The following is a 21767-nucleotide window of genomic DNA, read 5'->3' as shown; positions in this document are numbered from 1 at the left end:
TTATGTACACGTAATCACAAGTCAAAGGAGTTCATTAGACAACACCAAGACAACAATTCACGAATTTTCCCCTGTGCTTGGTTCTAAAATCCCGTTTCTTGCTACTGTCTGCATTAACCTTTTTGCACATTCCTTGCAATCGTTCGGAAGGAGAAAGGGTGTTCGCCCTCACCCGCGTAGTCGGTAGCCGGTAGCACAATGGTCTCGAATTTTTTTTTATTTGTTGAATCATACAACACAAAAGATCATCATACTGCTTGGACCCGTAGCCAAAGGCTAATCCAAAGGTAAAATTTTCATGTCGTTAAACAGTGCTTTACTCGGTTGATCATGCTTAGAGTATGTTATTGTTTTTAGAGATCGTTTCTGTAATATTCGAATAGGTTCTAGGTAAGTCTTATAAGTCCATCCCCAAGATTTAATGCAGTATGTAATGTGAGAGTGGATGAATGCGAAGTATAATGTTCGTAAAATGTCGCTATCGAAGTAGTTACGGGCCTGCAGTAAAGCATAACATCCGGACGCCAACCTAGTGCAAACTTCTGTTATGTGGTTTTGCCAGTTTAAGTGGTTATCGAAGTAAACGTCAAGGTACTTGTAAGAGGTTGCATGAAGAAGAGAGTGGTTGTCGATAGCTATATTGATGGAGTTAACATTTACGGTCTTGTTACGAGAATGAAAAATTGTATATTTAGTTTTCTCGGTATTAATCGTTAATTTGTTGGCACAAAACCATTTGAAAATTCTTGATAACTTCGAGTTTGTTTTAGAGTCAACTTCCTCGATATTGTTACTTGTAATTATTATAGCTGTGTCATCAGCATACATCAGAACGTCGGAGCAATGTAAGGATAATGGCAGATCGTTTATATACATGGACAAAAATGAGGGCCCAAGGACGGATTCCTGTGGAACACCAGTTTCTATACGTTGAGGCAAAAAACATATATTGTTAATGCAAACTATCTGGTACCGGTCACGAAAATAACTTGAGCATAGGTCGAACGATGTACCTCTTAAACTGTAGTGCTTTAATTTGCCTAAGAGTATAGAGTGATCTACGGTGTCGAATGTATTTTTTAGGTCTAAGTACACGACAGCCACCAGTTTGTTATTGTTTACGGCGGAGTTAATTGCTTGTGTTAGAGACAGCACCGTGGTTGATGTTTAGTGCTCGGAAGGAAAACCGTGCTGTTGTAGGCGAAGTATGTGGCATTTATCTAGGAATTTATGTGTTCGGGCTGCAAGAAGTTTCTCATATAGATTGTTAAGGACGCTTAGCACGGATATTGGCTGATAACTAGATGGGTCAGTGGGCTCTCCGTCTTTGTATATTGGTGCGACCCTAGCTTTTTTTACAGAACATGAGTACGTAGAGGCATGCAGAGATTGATTGAAAATATTACATAAGATAGGGCACAGGATATTCATGTTTTCCTTAAGAAACCGCACCGTGATTTGGTGTAGTCCGGCAGCCTTATTCGTAGACATGTTTAATAGTACAGCTTCAATATCCTAGGATTCAATATCATACATACAGAAAGTGTTGGGTAAAGAGTGTTCATAAAAGCGGTACTCGGTCGAACAGTCAAATTTAGCTGCTAAGGCAGGGCCGACGCTCGTGAAATATAGATTAAACCTGTCAACACTACTTGCGTCTATACAGTCGGGAAGAAGCTGCTGTTTTGGGTTGTTGCCGGTAACTTGTTTTACTATTTCTCATATTTTTTAGTATTACCGTTTGCGTGCTGTATAAGACGGCTATAATATTCTTTTTTGCGTATTCTAATATCCGACACTGATTTACGACGCATCATTTTGTAATTAAGCAGGTAATACTCATTGTGTTTATTCTTCTTCCATTTGTGATATAGTAGTCTTTTTGTTTTAGGGTGGAGAGTATGTAATCAGTCATCCTTGGGCACAGTGACTCCTGGTAAGACCTAGTAGATATGGTTTTGCTACTGTTGACTATGATGCTAGTAAGATTGCCAATCAAATTACAGAATTTTACGTTAACGTCGTCGTTGTATATTAAATTGGTGTCTAGTGACAAAAGCTTGTTCCGTGCTAAAGCATAGCCGATTCTAGTTGAAGGTACTGTTTTCTGTGGCTTTGGTTGGATCAGATCTCTTATACTCACGGAGATATGAAGGTGATCAGAAATGGGCACATCATACACGTCAGCCTTGGTATGTGAGGGTACATTTGTTAAAATATGGTCTATTAAGGTTCCAGATTTAGCCGTTTGTCGCGTAGGAGTGGTAATTAGGTTCAAGTAATTATAGGACTCTAGCAGATATGTGTATTTGTTATTAGTTGTACTAAGGGTATTAATAATGGTATCCCCAACGATAACTACTTGGTAATTGTGATTCGCTAAGTAAAGAAAGATAACTTCAAGCTTGTCTAAGAAGGCGGCTGAGGGTGAGTTGGGAGGCCGATAAAGTACGCCAACAACAAGAGAACAGCCGAGTTTAATAAATAAAGATTCAATTTCAGGGAAACTGAACGTGATCGGCGATAGCTGTGAGTACGCATGACGATTTTGAACAAAGAGGGCTACTGCCGCTCCCCTTGATCTGGAAAGACGTGGATTTGACACTGCAGCGTATCCGGGGATCGTAATGTTCTCGCCTTTTTTTAACCAGGTTAACCAGCTTTCAGATGTAGCAATAACATCGAAGGAAGTAGGGTGCTGCGACAGATAGGCGATAAGCAAGTTGACGTTTTTATTTAAGCTAAGAGTGTTGCTGTGAAAAATCTATATACTATCGTTTGGCTTGTAGTTGTCATGCGTAGTTTTTCGAACCTCCATATGGCCGAGGTACTTTTTTAGGGGTTGTTAAGTGCCGACGATCACACAATTTTGGACAGGTCATCTTCGCATGTAACATGCAGGACTTTCGAGTTTACCGATTTCCACATTAATACTTTGTCGTCTGCAAACCAGGCGAATTTCCAGTTCTTTTCTTTTTTTGGTCTGAATGCTCTTGCCGAGCAGGAACTTGTTTTCGGGGCATAGGTGGGCATTCAGATAGACTGGCTCACTTCCTTGGAACCGAAGGGATCCTACATTCAGCCTGTTTTTCTTGGCCGCAGTCAGAATGCTGTCCCGTACAAGCCTCGCAACAACCTTTACTACTATGTTGGGCGGCCCGGATCCCTTGGTCGGCACCCTATGTGCGGCATCAACGTCTTGCCCGGAAAGTTTGACTTTGAGAAAACTGCCCACTTCCAGAACAATATCGGCAACGTCCTCTCCCTCGGTCAATGGTACTCCCTTCAGTTCAATGTTGTTCCGTCTCCTGTATTGCTTGAACGCTATGATTTCTCGCTTGGTTGCCCTCAACTCTCTTTCTAGCCTTTGGCACTCTTTCTGGCTTCCCAGGCTACGGTTAGTAGCCTCGGGGACTTCCTGCCGGAGGGTCTTGATTTCAGCTTTGAAACCTTGAAACCCCTCATTTATGCCCCGCCGCGGTGGTCTAGTGGCTAAGGTACTCGGCTGCTGACCCGCAGGGCGCGGGTTCAAATCCCGGCTGCGGCGGCTGCATTTCCGATGGAGGCGGAAATGTTGTAGGCCCGTGTGCTCAGATTTGGGTGCACGTTAAAGAACCCCAGGTGGTCTAAATTTCCGAAGCCCTCCACTACGGCGTCTCTCGTAATCATATAGTGGTTTTGGGACGTTAAACCCACATATCAATCAACCCCTCATTTATAAATCCTATAGACTCTATAACAGTGGCAAGCTCGTCAGCTATTGTACTCTTTGAGGCAGCAATTTTTTTTTTATATCTGCCCTCAGGCTTGCCACTGCGTCGAAAATCTTTGCTGTCATTTCCCCGAACATCTTAGCTACCTCCTTAACGGAACGCGGTGCTTTTTCACTCAAAGCCTTGGAGAAGTTCGCCAACTCGTTCATTGCACCGGGGCAATGGCACAAAGACAAGGGAAAAAAAAGACACTAGTACATATACGTACGAAACGTTCAGAGCGGACTGGCAGTAAGAGAATGATTTAACAAACTGTAGAAAAGTAACCCACCTGCGATACAGAAGCAGCGTGTTTAGCAGGCGATACGAGTGCCAGCCCACTCTGAAGTGGCAAGCGTAGATGCCGTTCGATTTTATAGGTGTAGGGAACGCCTCCGGATGCTCGGGCGATAATCGTCGTCACGTGCTGCCGAAAGGATCCACGGCAGTTCCAAGCAATGAGGGTGCGAGTGTCAGTGCGCCTGCGCCTCGTGTAGGATCCGCCGCTTTTAGCCACCGGAGTCAAATTGTTCCCGAAGCCGTGCATTCTTGAAATTCCTGCGATATAGAAGCAGCGGGTTTAGCAGGCGATACGGCTGCCAATCCGTTCTGAAGTCATCTTCAGAGCGGACTGACAGGTATCATGTTTGCCATGGTATCATGTTTGGTGCCGTAAAACTTAGGCACTGCGTCTCGCAGCTCGTCATAAGGGCGAGGGCTCCAGGAGAAAATGTGAGAAAAGAAGTATCCGCACCAGCCTTTCTCGCTATCTTTCGCAAGTTATCAGAAATGACTTGCATGTAGGGCATTACAGCAACCTTGGCTGCCTCAGTGTCAGCTGCCTCGTCTCAGACGTTTACCCTTTCTTTCCTGCTTATAATTTCGGGGACGGTGGTTAACAGGGGCAAGGGATAACCAGAGTCCAACAAACGCTTAGTTTGAACCCGCAAGCCTATATCAAGCTTGTGGAGGCACGGCTTCGTCAGTGAATTTTGAAAACATGAATTTATCGCCACACGCTTGGGTGGACGCGAACGGAAGAACCGGTTTTTTTCCTCGTGGTTCATAGCTCCAGCATACCCCTGCTGGCGAAAAATACAACCCGATGTAGGAATCTTATCAAAAAGTTATTTGGTATTTTATGCGCTAGCACCAGGCGACATACCACTGTCGTGAACATGGTTCGAGTTTCTGTAACAACCGCATTGAAATTGTGGTGACCATTAATTGCAACGATCAGATAGTCGTCTACGATTCCGAAAGCAGTAATATCATCAGCGCGCGTTTCACGCTCGTCAAAAACCTTATTACGTTTTGCTTAAAACAGGTCGCTCAAGTACGGGGATATGCAGGACCCTATACATATTCCGTTCTTTTGTTTCACAGCGTTCCCAATCTACGTCGCATAGGTCTAGTTAAGGTAAATTTGAATGAGCTCTCGTATTTACTCACTCGACAGACCAGCAGTATTTTGAAATTGAACCACTCCTGCTCTGTTGATACCTTCCGGCACGTGCGCCATCAATTTGGCCTGAGAGAGAGTGTAATAAATATTTACCATCAATCAAAAAATGCTAAAAAGTCTCGCTGTTTCAATGCCTGCGAAAAAACTGGCACTTGTTCTGACTTTTCCACCAAAAATGCGTCGTCAAGATACATCCACCTAAAATTGTTTTGTAGAAAGAAGTCAATGCACTTTTGCCAGAATTCATTCTCCGAGATGATCACCCTGAAAGGGCAGTCAACTTCATGCGTTATGGCCATGAAAAATATATCGAGATCCAATTTTTGTGTCTTCCCATGGACACGTGGACAAGCGACCAGCGCTGCACAACTACTAACGAGTTTTGCGACCTTGTTACAGCCAGCGCAAGCCTGACAGCCCCAGTTTGACCCGCAACTGCTATCATTTCGAACTTCTCGCCCATAGTCATGGTTCGAGTAATTTGCTGTGGCATTGGAATGGCATCTGTATCCAAGAGTTCATGTACGAGGTATTGGAATATTATCTTCCACATGACCTCAAACGCCACCTCACATACTTCTTCTGTAGCCCTCGCCCTTACGACGAGCTGCGAGACGCAGTGCTAAGTTTTACGGCACCAAACGTAATACCATGGCAGTTCGAGACGATTGTGCTGACGGCTACTGGCTACGTGGGTGAGGGCGACTACCCTCCCACTTCAGTCAAGCCGTTGATCGAGAGACCCACGACCCCGGATTTCATGAATCCTGCCTTCAATGTGCCGGTTCTGCCAAATGAGGCATTGCCACTTCTCTCCATCCAGATTCGACACCGACCACTGCCCCATGTGCCTTCGGATTCACTGCAGAGGCCTGGTCGGCTGCACTGTCTGCACCGGGTGATTTCACGAACTCGCCCGGGCTGGATCATCTGCCTGCAGACTCCACGCCTGTCCAGGAACATGTGGAGGCCCGCGGCACCAATCCCACTATGGACCCAGAGCCCACTTTCATCAGTTTTCTTGAAACACTGGTGCCTGCTGCCAATACCTTCGCGTACTGACAGTCCAAATACGACTTCTCCAACGTTTCACATTTCAGCTAAAACTTTACAGACATGCCGACGAGGATTTCGTTCCAACTTTCTCACGAGCCACTTCAACTTACCTCAACATCTCCCTCAGCTGAAGTTCCTGCCTGTGACGCGCTATGGCCGAATTCAAGTTCCGGGATGCTGCTACAATGACTGACGACCACGTGGCAGCTGCTTCAACAGCTGAACAAACCACACCTTTTGTATTAACCACACGGGTGGGCAATCACATGATGGTACCGAAGAGCACGGGCACGCCATTCAACTCTTGGGCATAGACGATACTTTCTGGGCTCGCCAGCCATGCTCCTGAGTCCTTGAAGGGTGACAAGACGTCTGCAGTGTCCAGTGCACCTCCTATAGTGCCCAACATTCACCCCCAAGCAGTTGCATGCAGAGAGAAGGACTGGAGCACAACACCTGGAACATGCTCCACAGTTTCAAAGTCACCAAAAGCCCCCGAAAACTGCAACACCAACCACCAGCCGGATCTCGAGGCACACGTGGTTGGCTCGCCAGCCGGCCCACGTGAACGCACCAATTGATGTCCGGCGAGACCACCTGGTCTTCGCACGTCTACACGACAGATGACGCAGCAGCAACAGCCGGTGACGTATCACCGCCTCCGTCGTTATCGGCCCCATGGAAACGACACCTGCGTCGCCCTCCCAGACCGGCGAGGTTCCGTCCACAAGCCCCAACTATGCCCGTCAAAAGCTCCAGGCCCGGCTGTACTACGCCAACGCAACCACTGGAACCACGGTACCCACTGTAGGTTCAGGCTTCGACGTGCTGCGCTGCGAAATTGCTCGACTGCCTACCGCTTTTCATGTTATCGGTTTAGCCCCCTCCTTACAGCCGCGTGCCTACGTCACCATCCTCACCCACTGCACGGTTCCCAGTGCCGTTCACCGCAACTGTCGGACTCCTCCGTACGCATTCGACCCTAACGACATTCTTACTTCCCAGTGGACACTTTGGGAACTGCTGTACATGTACACAGTGTTTATATGTTCTTCTTACATCTCTTACACTTTTTTTATCACGCAACACGCTAGGTGGAGAACCCTTGTAACGTAGCGCTAGTGGCAGCCTGCCGGCTAGAGGAAAAGATGACCAGCGCTGGCGGCTCGTGACGCGAGGCACCTAGAACTTTCGATGCCTCTGGCTGGCTGGACGCCACGTCCGCTGCTCTACTTCGGCAGCTCGCTTTCTCCTGTACGTCTAGTCTGCTCATTTAACCTGCGACAACGGCACGTCTACGTCAGACGCCCTCCCGTCGCTACAAGTCTATAGCTAGGCGCCTCGCTCGTCACGACCAACGTTACTAGAGTCAGGTCTGTATTACAGCTTACCTTAGGTGCTTGCTCTCCCAAGTTGTCACGGTGACCGAGACGAGAACTAGCGAGGCTGCTGTGCCATTTTGCGTGAAGCCGTGCTTGTTGTCTGCCGCAGCACGATTGATCAGCTTTGTTGTTGCAGCTCTTGCCAATTGTGCGAGCCGAGATTCGCCATTTGAACTTGCGCAGTAAGCTCAACAGCCTCAAAAACCAAGATTTGCGAAACATGTCTTTTATAATCACCGCTGAAATTTAGGGGCCTTTCATAATCGGTGAACCTATTTTATTTATTTATTTATTTATAATTTATTTATTGACAGTTCCAACAACACTTTTTTCGGATGGTATTAGCTGGGCCTGAGAAGCTTGTGTTGGGCGCTAGTTCACTAAGACAAGTTTAGAAAAATTAACTGCGCTAGAGACAGACACACCAGAATAGTGATTCACAAGAAGAATTGTTACTCAGCGATCGTCCTTCTATTCTGGTGGATCGTCTTATGCGCAGTTTGTTTTTATAATCGGCTGAGATTTTCTCGCGTTCTTTCCGGTGTTCGTCAGCCAGGAATATTTCCCAACTAAATTGTCACTGTGCTATCATGGAAACACTGCTTATAAATCCAATTTGCTCGTAGTCGCATTTTTTGGAATACGTAGTTATTAGTAATCTACCTCGTAATAAAATAATATTGCGATAGTAAATCTAAAACAATGTTAACAGCCGTTTCTCGCGAGAAAGATGGCTAAAACATTATCCATCTCGCTCGCATACTTTCGCTGGGTTATTACCGAGCACTCGCTACTTCAGCGATGTCATAAATGGTAGCCTTTGCAAAGGAGGAAGCTCATTAAGGGCATCTTTGATTTTTAATCCGAAACTTTGGAAAGTTTTCGCTTAAGAGCCAGGATTCCCTCATTTTTCTTCCTTTTTGCGGCAGTTGCACGAGCAAACCTCTTTGAGAGGCTGCGAGCGTTTTCTATTCTGGTTTTAAGCACTTTTTCAGGCTTTCTGGCTCGCAATGGTCTCCTTAGGAGGAAGCAGAGAAAACAAGTGGGCTACTTTGTAAACACTGTGCCGTGTTTATCATGAATGCTTACGGTTGTGGGCACATTATTGACTGGTAATATGCCTCCTCAGGTCGAACATCCACAGATGTCAGACCTGTGTACCCACTTTAAACACTTTCTGAATGGGCAGCAGTGAACAGAGTGGGAAACACCAACTTCTGAACTTTGTTGGAGCCGTTAATAGTGCAGCAGCCACCTCGTTCAACAATAGGTTTTTTTTGGTACTAGCTGTTCTCTTGACACAAGATTTCTGCAGTAGAAAACACCGCACATCAACCCTCACATGACGTCAACAATTATTTCTTGGCACCGAGACGGGGAAGGCAACGAGACATTCATCGCTTCATTGAGTGCGAATGGTGTAGCTGAGGTGACGTCCGGAGATGCGCCGTCTCAAGAATAACTCGACCGACTCCATGACAGCCCGGTTTATTTTCTCGCATGAGGTCATCCCTGTCAGTTTTTTATTGACCTCCTTGTCGTTGTCGTCACTTGTGGCATCGTGATGGGCTCTGTTAAACCGAGTAAAAATCCAGGTAAAGCCCCTGGCGCTAGAGCCCATATTCCTCGAGGTAGAAGTACTCCATTTCAATTTATATTGTGCTTATATTATTCGACAATATCGTCCACCTAAAAATGTCGCTGACATAAATTGAATTTGTGAGTGAGCCACCTATCATTGAGGCGCAGCATTCGTTCCCACTTCTAACGCGATAGCGTTAAAGAGCTTGTTTCGCAGACATCTGGGCGTCTGTGTCGTCTGTTGTGCGCGAAAAATAATCTTGGGCGTTACAGAAAAGTCGAGAAAGATTGCAATAAAAATTAAAAAATCGGGGTCTGAGTGGGAATTGAACTCGAGGCGTTCGCGTGGCAAGCGGGCGCTCTCCCACACAGCCATGCGTCTGTTTTTTATTACCTACTTATTAAGAAATAAAAAAAACACATGAGTATCAAATCCATATTAGTGTACTTGACCATTAAATGCCTAAAACACTTCATTTTCACCAATAGATTACACCTCCATAGAATCTGGAGGTTCATTTGTCGTTCAATATATCTCGAGCACTTATATTACACATTCAAAAAAATATTTCGTGCCCATTTGGCTTAGGATTTATATGCCTCACGGCCATGCATGTTTCGCAGAGACTGCAAAGGCCCAATAAGAATATCATATCTTGTGGAACACCACCCTCATTTTGTATTGCAAAATAACGTATTCCATGAGGTGTTATCGGCAAATCTTCAGGGTTCTTTGAAACACATTGCAAAATATTATTGGATCTCCGCAGTCAATGAATGCGTTTTCGACCGTTTCTGGTTTGTTACCCAATGTGAAGTTTGCGTTCATGGTCTAAATATGCTTTTATCTTTAACTCATGTTTTCACAGGTCATTTTTTTGTGTGTAACTTGAAGCAAAACGGTTTTATAAATCCCCAACTTCCCGTCTCTTCACTCCTATTAGCACGTCTTCGTGGGGTGCGTTACTGTTTAGTTATCTCTATATGGTTGCGGCTATCATTACAGCAATGAAGTCTTTGTGCAGTCTTTTTTTTAATACAAGGTACACTCTGCGTGTGAATACAGTGCAAATAATTTACTCTGCTTGGAAATGCAGCGAAAGTAACTTTCACTGTTTACAAGCACGCAGCCTGCATAGGTGCTTCACAATACAATATGAAATATTGCAGTAATAACGCGTGGTACAAAGGTACTTTGCTATCGGGCTTCCGAACTTGGGATTATCATGATGATTTGATGGTTTAAAGACGGCTACCTACTACAAAAGGCATGCACGTTACTGCGCATATTAAGCTCATGCATAGTGGATGCTTAAGAAGTTCGAAAATTTTGGGACGTTAAACCCCACATATCAATCAAGAAGTTCGAAAAGATTTATGCAGTGAGTGTTTACAGCACACACTAGCCACACGATATTACTTACGGCGATATCATGTACCTCATCGTGATCTTGGGGTTGTTCGAAGAAATGGCGATCGATGTCATTTCATTGAGAAACATCCAGAAATATAGGCTCTTAGCAACCGCTAGATGCCGTGCCCATGCTCGCTTTTACTCTTCGGTCCCGACATTTAATAGCCGTCTCCGTAAGTCAATGAAAACCTGAGTATGGCATCAACTTTTTGCAAAAAAAAAAACTTTATTGATTTGTGCAATTTTTCACATCCGCTCTACAACGTGTCCCGCTGGGGACGTTTGATGCTTTACCACAAAAAATTTGTAAAATCTGACAAGAACGTGTTTTTGTTTGCATTTACTTCGCACAAAGGATACACATTCATGTGGTTTAAATGTGCTGTAGATGTAGTCCTTTCGTAAAAGCATATGTGTGTAGCATTATGGTAAAGCCACTCGCTTTCGGAGTATGAGGGTACGGGTTCAAATCCCGGCCTCGGTAAGAAAGATTTGTTATTTTATATATGCAAATGACATTATCGGGTTTGACTAGCAACTTGTTGTGCTGAAAGCAGGGAAGTATACCTAGGCTGCATGGTTCTACGGGAGTCTCCGCTCTTTATGTATGCTTATTTAGGGTTATTTCTGCACACTCTTAAAAAATTTTAGCAATAAAGGTAGCAACTGCACTCAAATGCGTAGTAACTACAGCGGTTCCTACCTTTCTTCAACCGTTACTACCCTTTTGCTACTTGTTTACTACCTACATTAGTAAACAATGACAAGCTGCAACCGTTGCTTACTTTTTGTGACCTGTTTACTGCCTACATTCGTAATCAGTTATTAACTGGTGAAATGAAATATGTAGTAACTGCAGCCCTTACTACCTTGCCCCATCACTACCTTTTTTCTACCCAGCGGTTGACTATCTGATGCAAAATAGTGTGTGAATCTGATTCAGATAATTTATGAGAGAAATCGTCTGGACGTATTAACAATAAACGGAAAAATGACACAGAAGATATCCATAGATAAGGAAAATACATTTTGTTTTAAATTACACAACCGAGATATGTAAACGTCATTCTGAAAGTGTCGAAACGGAGAATCACAAGTTAACGAACCTAAAGCAAGTGCTACAAGCGGTGTAATAGACTATTACAACAACCTAATAAATCACACCACATATTAACAAGGCAAATCAAAATAACCAGACGGTCACAAAAACCCCGAGGACGGTCACAATTATTTCGCTGTGGTGTGTCTCGAAATATCATCGTTGTTTTGGCGCACCAAACCACAGAAAGATTACCTTTTAAATGCTGATATATTAGACATGTGATGCATTCAAATGCACTAAAAAAGAGTTCCGAACCTTGTTTCGGCAACGGAACTTATTGGCTCTTTTTGTGGACCTTTTATGAAAATTAAGTATGACATATAATTTTTTATAAGTAAGGCTGTTTAAAGGTCTTGTGCTGCGTCCCCAAATACACGTAAATAGGTAGTGTAACATAGTGCTCTAGGTTCAGAATTGTTATAGTTCATCCTGAAACACAAGTGCTCCCCTGGGCCAAACATTTCTCTGCAAATAAGCATCTCTAAACACCTCACTTTTTTATGTACGTAAAAAATTGTGAACTTGTTAGGTCTGTCTGTTCGAGTTCAAGGCAGACCACGCTTCATTACCTGAAGTTTTCTAGTAATAAGACATTGACCAACTATAGAAGCGGAGAATATTATGCCTAAATGAATAAACCAGGTAGTATCAGTTACTACTTTTTTTTCTTGAAACCTTTAAAAGTTACTAGCCATGGGTGGGAACGCCTAGGTTAGTAACAGTTACTACATGCTGGTGGTAACAGCAAAGTTAGTAACTCTTAGCACCCTCGACGTCACTGACTGCACTTACTACCAGGGTTGTTACATATGTAACATATGACAAACCATTACTACGCCCCAGCGCGGTGGTCTAGTGGCTAAAGTACTCGGCTGATGACCCACAGGTCGCGGTTTCAAATCCAGGCAGCGGCGGCTGCATTTCCGATGCAGACGGAAGTGTTGTAGTCCCATGTGCTCAGATTTGGGTTCACGTTAAAGAACCCCAGGTGGTCGAAATTTCCGGAGCCCTCCACTATGGCGCCTCTCGTAATCATAAGGTGATTTTGGGGCGTTAAATTACACATATCAACCAATAAAATCAACAAGCCATTACTACCCCAAAGATAGCAACTACTACCCCTTTTTTCTAAAAGTGTAGCCGCATTTGTGGCCTGGCGCAACACTCTTTCGTAAGAGACGACAGTTCACTAAACCATGGCCTGAAGGAGCAAGCGAGTGCTGAAAACAGGCTGTTGTGTCTGACCGGCAACACGCACGTCGCGACGCGCGGCGCGGCATGAGAAGCAAAACTAGGGTGACTTGATGCCCGGGCGCTCCGCTGAGGACAGGCGCGTCGTCTGCTACGACGGCCCCCATTGCGCCTCCCGCCGCAGCTAGACAGCACACGAAAGGCGTATACAAGGCACTTGCGGTTCGCGGAAACGTCCAGAAATAAGCGCGCACTGTGAGTTTTTTCTTCTTCTTTTCTTTTTGAACCTTGGACCACTTTTAGTGCTGTTGTTATCTAAATGTATATTAAGGGAACGATGTACTTCATATAAACTGACGGCCTGTGCATGTGTTTCGCACTATAGGCTGACGTATAGACTTGGTTATATTAAACGAATCCTCTTCCTTCGGCCGCAAACGAGAGTTCTGGCAAGTATAAACACTTAGTTATTTGCCTTGTAAATTCTGCATTCCAAATACGCAAATAATTGTTTAAAGCAGTCATATGCGTGCCAGCAGCAGCAGTAGATATATCGCAAAACTCGAATTTTAGTGTTGCGAAGCTACCAAAGCGCGGTTATGACGGCTTCTTTTGCTAAGTTTATACTTTGCTCGTTCATCATAAATTGCGTTAAATGTATTGTACACATGATTAAGTGCCGAGGGGCAGTATTCAGATTCAGATCCTTTATTTTTTTTAAATACACCAAGAAAGGTCCAGAAGCTAAAGGTATAACAATACCTTACAAAAGGCCTCTGTACCGGTTTTACATAAATATTAAACAACAAATACACAGCATATTGTTCACAACATACAAAAAAAGTTCAAATCTAGGACGTAAAGATTCACAAAAAGCTCGATAAGTTCATAACTCAATGAGAATTTGAAAGAGTACCAAGGAATATAACTAGAAAAGTTTCATTTGCACAGAAGTAACAAAGAATGTGTAACACAAGGGAATACATACTAAGTACACTTTGTTTAACAAAACATTTGGGTCAGAAAAAAATAAAATAAAGAAATAAAATAAGTAACTAAAATAGGTAATAGTAAAGCAAAAACGTAAGAGCACAAGTGCTTCTAAACGAATGCACGGCAGGTCATTATCCACAAGTAAAAATGCATATATTAAGCTATAATGAAATTGAAGCTTTCATACCATTATTATACTTTCTCAAAGAGTTGAAATTACATGACATTCGAGAATTAGTGTACAGGTCATTTATTTGTATGCATAAATGCTATGCTGACAGAGGCAATTACGCAAATAAAGCACTCCATAACAGAATTTTCGCAGGACTGTCACTGGTTGCTTCGCAGTGATCGTGCAGGAGTAAAAAAAAACGACCTACGTAATAAGTTAGGAATAGACGGAAAGGCAGCCTTGAAACAAAAAAACAGTGAAGGATGAAAACAAGTATTTAACAACTGCAAACGCATATATATTGGCATCAGATCAGCACAGAAGGCATACTTTTCAGTTAATTTGGGGCATGCAGCTGATCTAAGTGTGTCGATATCTTACGAGAGGTTGACGCCGGCACTAGTTTTGCTAGAATTCCAATTCAAACTATCGGCTGGCAACTGTCGAAGGTGGATGCGCAGCTTTATTCGTGCGTACCTCTCAGTGAGCATTCTCACAGGCATCGGTGGTGTGCCTTGATTAGGTATGCTGTAAGTGAACGAAGCGGTGAATTCATCGTGATTATTTTATCCGTGCACCAAGAGTTTATGCATAAAGTGCTCTTCATAGTCTTTCAGGGCTTTAATCGCTCCACTGCTCGGATATATAAGGTTGTCTCAGTCCGAAACATACTCTTTCAGTGATGCAAGTGAAGCATACTCGTGGCACGCAGTTCCCATGAAAGCATCTTTGCATTTTGCGCACTACACGGACTTCAATATTCCCTTCAAAATGAATCCTCCGAGGTAAAACAGAATAAGCAATTCTGTTGCCGACAATTCTTCAGTGAACATAATCTCAGAATCGTCAATCTCTTCAAGTTCGTTCTCGACACAGGCCTATTTACCCTGGGATAGCAGGTCTACAAGGTATTCTCGGTCATCAAGTTCGTGACTTCCCGTCCGCGGCGTATGCGAAAATTGGCTTACGCTCACGAGTCTCAGAGCACACTTCATGACATAGGCACTGGGAACCGGCTTCATAAGCCTCACGACAGAAAAATGATTTTCTAAGCAGTCTTGCAGCAGCCTACTTGTAAGAAAGAACTCATATCCTTCGTCACTTAGTAGCACTCCTTGGAGGCGAACAACAACCGTAGTTGATATGAGCAGGCCAGCTTGCGACGGTTTCCAATTTGATGTGTTGCCCATTTTCGTAGTTCTCACTGTATTCATTGCCATGTGCAATGTATCTAGGGCTTCAGAGTACTTGGCCTTGTTTCTGTGACCTAACGCCATTGCTGGATGCCGCGAGGACATCAGTGCATACCACTTTGAAATAAGCTCCATAAACCATGCTGCTGTTTCCGCTTCCCGTTTTAGTAGGCCTTCCTTTATAAGGAAGCGGATAGCTGGAGGAGCTTCCTGAGAAAGCTGTACAGTGACACCAACTTTCATTTTGGTGATGTGGCCTGTGCTGGTGTGAACGTCGGACAAGTTTGGCGCTACCTTCAGTTCTCTTTCAGAATTGTGTTCAAGTACCGCCTCAACATATTCCACGTTAACCTCTGTAGAAGGTAGGCTATTTTTGGCCACTGTGGCCTCACTCAGTGTGAAAACTTTAGAGTTCCAAGAGTTGGCCCCTGAGGTTTTTCAGCACGTGAGCCGGATGAGTCATGAAAAACACTTCCTTGCCATCCATGCACGGATGACGTATGGAACATACTGTCGAAGAATCTCTGTGACTTGAAAAGCCTGATGGCACCACATTGCGCGGTTCGCGGAGCCCATGTAAGATGTGACTATGCGAGCATTCAGTGATATTTGACTGCACAGCTGTACTAGCTCCAATACATAGTTTTCAGCAAACAACCATCGACGGTTCTTTCAGTAAATTCCTTAAGCGATAATTTGCTTCCAGCTTTGGTGAAGGCCGCCTAACATATATACAAGAGCGTGGTTCGCAGGCTCTTGAAGCTTCGGGGGAAGCATTACTCCTCCAAGAAATGTGTCTTTCAGCACGGTCTAGCTTGAACCCCGGCACTATCTTCACTTCGTCAAAAAAAAAAGGACGCAGTACTTTTCGACATTCTCCATAGTCTCAGCTTTGCATTTCATAACATCGATCACTTCGTAAAGAATGCCTGGGAGGAATGGTGATGTGAATCACTAGAGTTTGCTGACAGTTTCACTGCGGCGTCGCTGAGTTCCATGGCGTCGTGTCCGTAACGCGACATTCCTTCCAGTAAAAACTCATAAATTGCAGGGCTTTGTGAGCCTCTCACGGTATCTCAACTGTAGCTGGAGATGGACGTAGCCTCAGAGCAGATTTGCTGGTCTCTCCACCGGAGGGTGTGGGCACAGTTCTTTCCTTTGGTGGTCTTCGTTCCTTGGGCAGCGGTGCAAGCAGAAACATATGTATTTTTAAATGTTTTCATGTAATTCCAATTTATGTCAAGCCTGTGGTTAGTTCATAACGTAACCAATGCTGCTGGTATCTGAATGGTCATTAAACCTAGGAAGGTCATTCTTAAAGCTGGGAAGGTTGTTCCCCCAACCTTTTCCCTTATTATAGGAAAAAGCTTGTTTCACCCTATTAAAATTCATTGAACCGTTGACTTCATTGTACACTTTGCTGACTAATTTTTGCCTAATGCATATATTACGGAGTTTCCACAGTATCATAACCAAATTGTACCAAAAATTTGTCCCTACAAAAAAAAGCCTCTAATTCGAATCGGAGCTCCATGTGCCCCAAGCTAGATGTGGGCTGTGAGAGGGCGTTAGTGGAGGACTTAAAATAAAGTATTCCACCAGGTATCTTTTCACGTACATTGTGGTCTCGTGTACATGAGTGTTTTTGTTTGAGTAAAATAGTCACTACACGTGAGATTATAACAAGTGCACAGCCTCGTGCCTGATAGCGGAAAGCTGCTGCCAGTGTGGCTGGTCAGTGCCTTGAGACAGTGAAATACACTCAGACGTTTACAATGTATGAAGTAATTTGGACACAGCATAAACGTTCCTCTTTGGTTTTAACCGTATTGAAGTTGCAGCTGCATGCACACAATGCCTGTAATTTATACTTCATAATGTAATGCCACAGTAAACTTAAAAACATACGTCTGAAGGAGAACAAAGTTGGGACTGCATTCGGTTTCAGCTTTTTTCAACCATCCACTCGGTTTTGCTCGTAGTTGTTCGGTTCAAAGTGAGCCTGCAAATAAAATTAGAATTGGGTGTTGATGGGTGCTTTTATATTTGATATAATACACCAGCCTTCTACCTCACGCATTTTCTTACAGCGGGGTCGCTACCCCGAATGGCTCGCGTACTGTCCAAATGCCGCGGACAATATGCTGTCCGACGTTTGACTACTTGACGTTGCCTACGCTCTCAACAAAGAAATAATGGTGCGCCAAGTAATGCTGGCTAATCAAATTACCACGCATTCAAAAAGAAATATTTACTTACGCTGCAAATGTGTGATGCATTCATGGGACGCCACTTGTCAAGCTTGACTTTTACCGTCCAAAAAAGCCGTCTTTTTGGGTCTCTTGGAAATCGGTACAGCTTCCAGTCGTTCCTAGAATGATTGCTGCACTGCGGCACACAGCACCCGGGCATGGTGACGCAAGCGAGCGCAGAGACACGAGCGAACGCAGAAACGCGAGCACCGACCAAAAAACAACACGCACGCCACGCACAAGTGACCAGGCGGGGGATCCAGAATGGCAGCCACGCTGCCGCCAAGGCCGAGGAGGCGGCAGCTGCCCTTTCAAAACTGACTCCACTCAAAGCGGGGGCGCGCGCATCGAGACAATCTAAGCAAAACGGAATGGCAGCGCCATTAGTTCATGCGTCAGCCACTTGTGTCGGCGTGCGCGCAGCTGTGAAATTTGACTTGGTCCTAGCAGGAAAGAAAAACTAAGCAGAGGGCATGATGTCATATTGGTGAAGCCACCGCATCGAAAAGCTCCTCGCGGAGAAGCAGATAAACACTTCGTGATTTCCGGCGAGCAGCGCCGCAGCCATCTCAGAGGCCTTGGAAGCAGCGCCGGCGGAGTGGTAGGTGGTCTCTGCCAGCGGCGAGTCAATTCACGTGTGCTGCTTCTTTTGCGCGTTTTTAGGAAAGCTGTGCATTTCCCAGATGTAGTGTATACTCGGTGCGAACTACGTGCACTGCCGGATGTACCTGATGGCGCTTTTCACGTATGTTCGCTTCACTGTTCATCAATAATGCCATGGTATTTCAATTCATTGCTCTCAGCTGTACGGGCCGTGGTACTTACTCAATGTGTCAACTGAGAACACATTCTGACTTTCGTTTTTAGTGCTGTAGGCATCGTGGCGCGTTTTTAGAAGTTGTGCCGTTCATACAAACGGACAAACTTTTCGTGTTATCGAACTAAGTGTGTATGCATTGTACAGTGGGCGCTCACTGTGTGTTGTGTGCGCACTGGAATTGCACACTTTACGTGCACGATCGCGTCTACAATACAGTGGTGCCTTCTTATAGACATGAAGTACGTCAAGTACTAGGCTGGCGTCGCACGGAATAGCTACGAAGCAAGCTCTCAAAATCGTGCATTGCCACACTCACGCTACATACGAGCAAAGAACTGCTAATCGGCCCGTAGATCGGAAATCTGGCTAAGAGAGAAAAAAAGGCATTACGGCGAGCAGAACACATAAGTCACTGCTGGGTGAGTTCAAATGCGATAATTCAGGGGCTGAATGATTTTGATTGCGCCTCGTACCGGTGCTTTCTGCGCTGTTGCACAAAAACACTCCACGAAGTATTTCAGCGTGCCGCACTTGGGCGTGCCACGCACAAATATTCTTGGAAAGGTGTACTCGCAACATTTTACTGCATGCAAACCATACAATACGCGTTAAGTTTACGCCGGGACTGTAGGTCCACGCAGAAGCGAACCAGCGCTGAGAGCACGCCGCGGAGCGTCTGCTGTTTTGTTTGCCCCATACCGGTTTGTTTGCCCCATAACTTTGACGTCACTTTGACGTCGCGACTACGATGCGCGCTCATCTCCGTACGAGTACATTGCCCCGAGGCGTTGGGGAAAAGCGCTCACACGTGCGAGCGCTTATCTTGCGGTGGAGGAGTGTCGTATGCCTTCGGTTTACTTGGGCTTTCAGCGGAAGAATAACGCCGTAGTTATCGGGTGCATAAAGGTCACTTTGCTGGCTGCTCAGCTCCCGTTAGCGAAAAGAGCGCGCATTTAACACACAGCGAAGTGACACTTGTTAGTTCGCGTTCATCTGTGCTTGTGAGTATGTTTCGTGTGTTGTTTTTATTTGACCGGCGCTCAAGTGTCGAGCTGTGAAGGTGTTTTCGTGCTTCATATATGCGTTAGCAGCGCGCTGCAAGTTTCTATCTGCTTGCTAACCTTCACGTGAAGTTCACATTTGTTTCTATCGAACCTATTGTTCAAGGGCGAAACTGTGACTTTTTAGTTATATGAACATCGTATAACCCCCTTTGGCTTGCTCTCACCTTCAAGGTTGTCATTTGCTAAGCTGATATAAACGCAGAGCAAAATGAGGGCGAGTGTGACAACAAGTTGAATGGATGGACACCTGCAAAAACAAACAAACCGTCCCGCGATAACTTAAAACCACATCAAGATCAGCGCCGCTGTATAAGCTTAAAGAGCGCTTTGCTAAGCTGTTACTGTGTAGCTCATACTGAGCACGTTAGTATTGAGCTAGGGGCGTCTTCATTCATCATACTTTCGCCTTGGCTTCAGACAAGGCCTACTCCCACGGTTATCGTAGATTTTTTTTTCTTTGGCATTATCCTCTTAACACTTCTGCACTTGTACAGCGCTAGTTTTGTGAAAACTCCTATTTTATACAGGCCCCTCACTTCGTTTACCTTTTTTCTGAGCGAATATTTTTTGTCTGAGTCTCCCGTGGTTCTCCTAGTATATATTTCACTTTTTTTTGTTCGCTTCATCCTTTTTGTAGTGACATTTCTCAGTGCTGATTTCGTAAACGCTCTAATTCCTTCGGGCCCCTTATTTTCTTTACTGTTTTCTGAACCAATGAATATTTTCTTTGTTTCTTGCTGTTGTGTAAGCATTTACTTGACAAGTTTATGCTTGGCTTTTTTTACATTGTGCCGCTTTCCTCCTGTTTTTAGCCCTCCACTTCTCCCCCATTTCTGCTCATTGCTCCTCAAATTATCTCTTGCTGCAAGCTTCCTTAGCTGCTCTGAAATGACGTCCATCCAATGCCACCTTCCGCCCCCCATCCGCATTCGGTGCAATTTCCTGAGCTCCCAGCCAAGGCTATACATACGCAGTGGCGCGATATTTTGCAACCTTTCCTGTACCACTTATGTCATGCATAATGTTGCTTGATGTGCGGGGTTTAACGTCCTAAAACCACCATATCATTATAAGAGACGCCGTAGTGGAAGGCTCCGGAAATTTTGACCACATGGGGTGCTATAACATGCACCCAAATCTTAGCCCACGGGCCTACAACATTGCCGCCTCCATCGAAAATGCAGCCGCCGCAGCCGGGATTCGGAGCTGCGGGTCAGCAGCTGAGTACCTTAGCCACTAGACCACTGCGGCGGTGCATGCATACCGTTTCGTTGCTCTACAGGAGACTAGCAACAATCCTTATTATATAAATTCCTCTCACCACCTGGTGCCTATTAGGTTCTGAGCACCTTTGCTCTACTTGTCGGCATCTGAGGTCGTCATGGTGTGTCATGTAGTCATGGTTCACCATGAACGGGTGTGTGCCACAAAAATAGTGAATCCCACAACTTTACACCGTTTCACTATAAATAAAGGCAATGGTTACTCAACAAATCCTGCACCGCGTTATTGGATGCCAAAAGCAGCATACACACTGTAACACGGAAAACATGCAGCAAGCTAAGCGTCGGGCTTTCATAAGCTGGTCGTCCCTGGAACTCTCCGTTTTCATGCAATGCACATCGAGTACATAATTAACAAAATGGGCTCAGTATGTGTTAGCATGCCTCGGTAGCATTCTTTCAAAAATAATTTAGTAGCCTAGAGCCCTATTTTGATCATGCTGCTTTATCACGTGACTTTGTTTTCTGTTCATTATTTTTCTTGTAGTTTTATAGTCTTGTTGATAGTTACGTGCACACATTTTTTACAAATCGCTTTTCGGTGGTTGTTGCCTTTCGGAGTCCGGTTTTACCTACAGTTATGCCATGGTACTTTTCGCCCTTTTGTGCTCGTGTATTTGATTACATGTTTTAAACGCTTATTCATACTGACGATTATGCCGGCCACCTGAGGCACATGGTAGCATTTGTGTTTTCGCTTTTTATTTTTTTGTTTTTCGCCTGCCTCGATGATCCTTGCCTTTCCACTTAAGAAAGTAGTTGATAGTCAGCGCTCACTCCTTTGTGTTCTTCTTCCCTTTTTCTGCGGTGTTCTGCCGGTAAATTCGGGAGCCAACTAGGCCACCTAAGCAACCTTGTGAGTTTCTAAGCTTGTATAGTCGCAGAGTACCGAGCGACTTCGCCCGGACGTGGTGGTCTAGTGACTAAAGTACTCGGCTGCTGACCCGCAGGTCGCGGGTTCGAATATCGGCGGCGGCGGCTGCATTTCCGATTGAGACGGAAGTGGTGTGGGCCCGTGTGCTCATGTGGTCGAAATTTCCGGAGCCC

The 21767-nt window shown here is 44.8% G+C and overlaps 2 protein-coding genes across 12 annotated transcripts in view; one reads left to right on the top strand and one right to left on the bottom strand.

Moving 5' to 3' along the window:
* Positions 1–17875, bottom strand: part of LOC142761724 (THAP domain-containing protein 11-like) — a 49777-nt gene extending 31902 nt beyond the window's left edge. Inside the window, exons 1-3 of one of the 4 annotated variants that reach the window (XR_012887651.1) lie at positions 17561–17843; positions 17210–17303; positions 4045–4310 (exon numbers count right to left, since the gene is read on the bottom strand). Coding sequence is in view for 2 of the 4 variants with exons in the window: in XM_075880496.1 (XP_075736611.1) it covers positions 17256–17303; positions 17561–17713 (201 nt within the window). In the remaining 2 variants the exon portion in view is untranslated. Of the gene's footprint in view, positions 1–4044; positions 4311–13635; positions 17304–17560 lie in introns of those variants that run through there. The other 3 variants (XM_075880496.1, XR_012887653.1, XM_075880495.1) reach the window with 3 other exon arrangements.
* Positions 17876–17959: 84 nt separating this feature from the next.
* Positions 17960–21767, top strand: part of LOC119186620 (uncharacterized) — a 127394-nt gene continuing 123586 nt past the window's right edge. For 3 of the 8 annotated variants that reach the window (XM_075880490.1, XM_075880493.1, XM_075880494.1), the window contains exon 1: positions 18038–18154. Coding sequence is in view for 1 of the 8 variants with exons in the window: in XM_075880492.1 (XP_075736607.1) it covers positions 18276–18298 (23 nt within the window). In the remaining 7 variants the exon portion in view is untranslated. The other 5 variants (XM_075880488.1, XM_075880492.1, XM_075880491.1 and 2 more) reach the window with 5 other exon arrangements.

Source organism: Rhipicephalus microplus, chromosome X, assembly GCF_043290135.1.
Source record: "Rhipicephalus microplus isolate Deutch F79 chromosome X, USDA_Rmic, whole genome shotgun sequence".
NCBI classification, from domain to species: Eukaryota; Metazoa; Arthropoda; class Arachnida; order Ixodida; family Ixodidae; genus Rhipicephalus; species Rhipicephalus microplus.
Note: the sequence above shows the minus strand (reverse complement) of the source record. Positions and strands in the feature narration are given on the sequence as shown.